Source organism: Cibotium barometz, chromosome 6, assembly GCF_041138505.1.
Source record: "Cibotium barometz isolate CiBa-2024 chromosome 6, ASM4113850v1, whole genome shotgun sequence".
Lineage (NCBI taxonomy): Eukaryota > Viridiplantae > Streptophyta > Polypodiopsida > Cyatheales > Cibotiaceae > Cibotium > Cibotium barometz.
Genome location: NC_141051.1, coordinates 11596669 through 11600770, shown reverse-complemented (window position 1 = coordinate 11600770; position 4102 = coordinate 11596669). Strand labels below are relative to the sequence as shown.

General features: G+C 37.2%; 1 protein-coding gene across 1 annotated transcript; it reads right to left on the bottom strand.

Annotated features, from left to right (window-relative positions):
• Positions 1-388: 388 nt before the first annotated feature.
• LOC147637396 (uncharacterized) lies at positions 389-1045 on the bottom strand. Its single transcript, XM_086798841.1, has one exon. The coding sequence runs from the start codon at positions 1043-1045 to the stop codon at positions 389-391; it is 657 nt and encodes a 218-aa protein (XP_086654967.1).
• Between the last annotated feature and the right edge of the window lie 3057 nt (positions 1046-4102).

Sequence of the window (4102 nt, the reverse complement as noted above, 5' to 3'; positions counted from 1 at the left end):
ATGCGAGCGTTGGTGCAACACCACATGAGAATATATCACATACAACCTCATGTGCATCATTGAATGCCTTGATTGTAGCCTTGATGACCTTCTTTTTCTTTCTAAATATGGCCTTTGCAATAGTTTGTTCTTCTTCAAGCTCTCCATCCTTTCCTTCTTTGTCAATGGCTTCAATGGATTCATTATCCAAACTGCATGGCTTGTTGGAATTTCCAACATATCGATCTAGATTGATGAAGCTTTTCTCCATGGTCACAAGTGTCAACACAACAAATGAATCCATGGCCCCAAAAGCAAGACTCTTGGCCATTGGTAGGAAGTCAACACTTCCAACTTGCATATGGTACTTGCATGAAAGATTCTCAAGGGCCTCCTCCATAGCTGCCATTTATTTGCGGTTGAGAAATGACAACAAAATGAATTGTTTAGGCTCACATGTCATTTTTAACAATGTGAAGACCACCTTTCCAAACATTTTTAACAATGTGAAGACCACCTTTCCAAACATGATAGAATCCCATGTCATGCCCCCAACTCCATGTGCCGCTTCTAGGACAACCACACCAATGGTAATAGGATCTTTATACACATTGTATATAAGATCGAATGCCTCAAGGTTGCACCCCACAATATATACTTGCCAAGGTAAGCTAGTAGAAGAATGAAGAGGATCTTGCTTCTTCACAATAAGAAAGTTCACAATGTCTTTTGCACCATTTGGCAATGGTCCTGCATCAGCCCCACGTGTGAGCTTTTTTGACACCCAATCACTGCAAACACCTAAAATCTTTGTGTATACATCGTTGGTGATGTCGTATTCAGCAACAAGATCTTCCCAACTCTTCATCATACTATTGCTAGCATGAGTTGAGGCATTGAAGAGAGAAACTAGCTCCTCATGGAGCACCCTATCTTGCTTGATTTGCTTTGCCCTTGTCTCCATGTCAACAACATCCTCTTTGTCCCATTTGTTTCTAAGAAAGATGATGTGTCCATCATTAACTTCCTTTTGTAATGTGAGGATGTCCCCATCCTTTAGACCCATAAGGCAACGAAAAGTTGCGGGAGAAGGCTGCCTTCCCTTCTTTGTGGTGGTATCCTCTTGAGATGAAAGCTCCCCCTTTGAGTATCTCTTCATGATGGTAATCCAACCATCAAATATCTCTTGTGTGCTCACTATCATATGACAATCACATGATGCACACTTTTCTCCAATGTATTCTATAAATCTCTATCAAAAATAAAAATATGAAATGAGAAAGAAAACACCAAATGCATCTTGAATAAGACAAGCTAAGGTTGTACATCATTACCTCCCATGGTACTCTTTGAGGACTACCCTTTGGAAGCCCTTGTTGAGGTTTTGGTGGAGACCCAAATGCTATCCATTGATCCCTTACTTGTTGAAGTTGCTCAAGATAAGGACCATTCTTCATAACATTGTGGGATTCCATATTTGTCATCCTAGAAAGCTCAATGCACATTTCAATAGGACAGTCCACCAAGATTCTTGCATTCCTTGTGGCATATAGATGTTTGGTTGCTAGGCATCGATGAGTGCTACTTAGGATATAGATCTTTGCCGCATGGATTGAGTGAAGACCTGATATGATCCAATAGGAGTAAGAATGTAGCATATCCACTTCCACCTCGTCACACGATGCATGGGTCGCTTCACATCACTCTCCTCCAAAAAGGGCATGAGGTATGCTACTGTTGCTGGATTCATGGGATTCTTTACAAAAGATGATGTCAACTTTTGCACATAATCCCAACAAAGTGTTCTATAGGTATATAAAGGTGGTGCCTCATAGCATCTACCAACATCAATAGGAAACTGTGTGGTTGAGCCAAATGGAAAGTATTTTTCAAACATGTGAAATCTTGAACCATCCTTTTTACCCTTCTTCTTAACCATGTCTAGAAAGTCAAAGGTTCTTTCAACACCCTTAACTTCAAGTGACACCAAAGGTGTTGCTTGGATTACTTGTGCCTTTGAAGATTGGTTTGTGTTGTCTAGAGGAGTGTTAGGAGGTACACTCACACCAAGAGCCTGTGAGTTTGAAGCTATTGATTGTGCTTGTGCATCTTGAATCTTTGTCCTCTTCTTTGGTTGAACACCATGTTTTGTAGGAAAAAGAAGTTCACTATGCTTGATAGACTCAAATGTAGCTATTATGTCCTGTGTGCCTGATATCTCCTCTGGGAGGCTCCAACCCATTGCTCTCAAAGAGTATACTTCATCCTCTTTTATATGTGTAGATTGAAAAGATAAGGGATCTAGGTTGTATTCAATGTTCTTTCCCTTGATCTTTACTACAATACACGGGCCATCCATCAACCCCTCAATGATCCCAACTTGATCATATGTTGAATCCTCAAGCTTTGAAGCATATAAAAGGACATTGTTTGCCCTTTTTCCTTCTTTGTCATAAACATCCATAAACCAAGGCCATACAAAATTCCCACTAACTCCATCAATGATTTGATTCTCCTTCCTTGCCGAAGTAGATTTCTTTGCCATTGATTAAACCTACATAAGTACAAAAAATAAGATATATTAGAAACAAATCTCAAGTTTTGACCACATTGCCAAAGCTTTACTCAATAGTGTTATGATTACCATATGCATGCATAGGATTTGACCAATGTATGTCCAAATATCATCATAGAAAGGGTTTAAGTTAGAATTTAACCATATGGCAAGATATTGCATAGAAATATTAGGTTTTGACCACATGGCCAAAACTTTATTCAATAGTGTTATGATTATAATATGCATGCATAGGATTTGACCATATGGCAAAAACTTTTCTCTTTCTAGTTTTACTCTCAGTGGGAATCTCTACCTAACCTTGAGGCTTTTCCATATACAAGTGATCTTGATCCATATACAATTTCAGAACACAAAAAGAACCATCTTTGTAAGCTAGGTGCTCATAGATTTTAGCTATAATTTCATGCAACAATCAAACACAGGTGAGCATAGATTTTATCCATACTCTCATGCCACAATGAAAGGTTTATTTGTAATGCCAATTTTCATGTAGACATGGTCATAGGTTCATCATGGACCTATTATAGTGGAAGTGGCCAATTGATAATTCATATTCATGGGCTTTTGAAGAGATGTCTTCTATAGAATTTAACCATGTGGAAAAAACTTTGCTTTGTTTAGTTTTACTCTTAGAAGACACCTCTACTTGGCCAACTTCCTTGAGGCCTTTCAATATACAAGTGATCTTGTAAATTAAGATGATTGAAAAATATTTTTAGAACAGAAAAATAACCATCTTAGTAACCTAGGTGTCCATGGATTTTAACCATGATTCCATGCAACAATCAAACATAGGTGCTCGTGGATTTTAGCCATACTATTATGCAACATTGAAAGAATACATGATTTTCTTACTTTTTTCCCATAATTTCAAATTTTGTTTGACATGAAATAGAGAGACAATGTGTTACATGTAACAATTAAGATACAAAGATTTGACCACAATGCAAAAGCCTATGTGTCCAAAATGTTGAATGTAATAATTATAAGGTAGAATTTGACCATATGAACAAATCTTGTGACAATGGAGAGCACTAATGTTAGAGATCACTAATGTTAGAGATCACTAATGGATATACAGAAGTGAGCATGGATTTTATCCATACTCTCATGCCACAACGTTTGGTTTTTTTGTAATACCAAATTTCATGTAGACATCATCATAGATTCATCGTGGACATATTGTCATGAAAGTGGCCATTTGATAATTTATATTCTATGTGTAGCATGGGTTTTTGAAGGAGATGTCTTCTATTGAATTTGACCATATGGTAAAAACTTTGCTATGTTTGGTTTTACTCTTAGAAGACAGCTCTACTTGGCCAACTTCCTTAAATCCTTTCAATGTACAAGTGATCTTGGATATAAGATGATTAAAAAAAAATTAGAACACAAAAAGAACCATCTTAATAACCTAGGTGTCCATGGATTTTAACCATAATTCCATGTAACAATCAAACATAGGTGCCCATGGATTTTAGCCATATTATTATGTGACATTGAAAGTATGCATGATTTTCTTACTTTCATCCGATTTTAGTCTGA

Bases quoted from the DNA above. Each gene is read 5' to 3' on its own strand.
- LOC147637396 (XM_086798841.1), bottom strand. From the start codon at position 1,045: ATGGGTCTAAAGGATGGGGACATCCTCACATTACAAAAGGAAGTTAAT.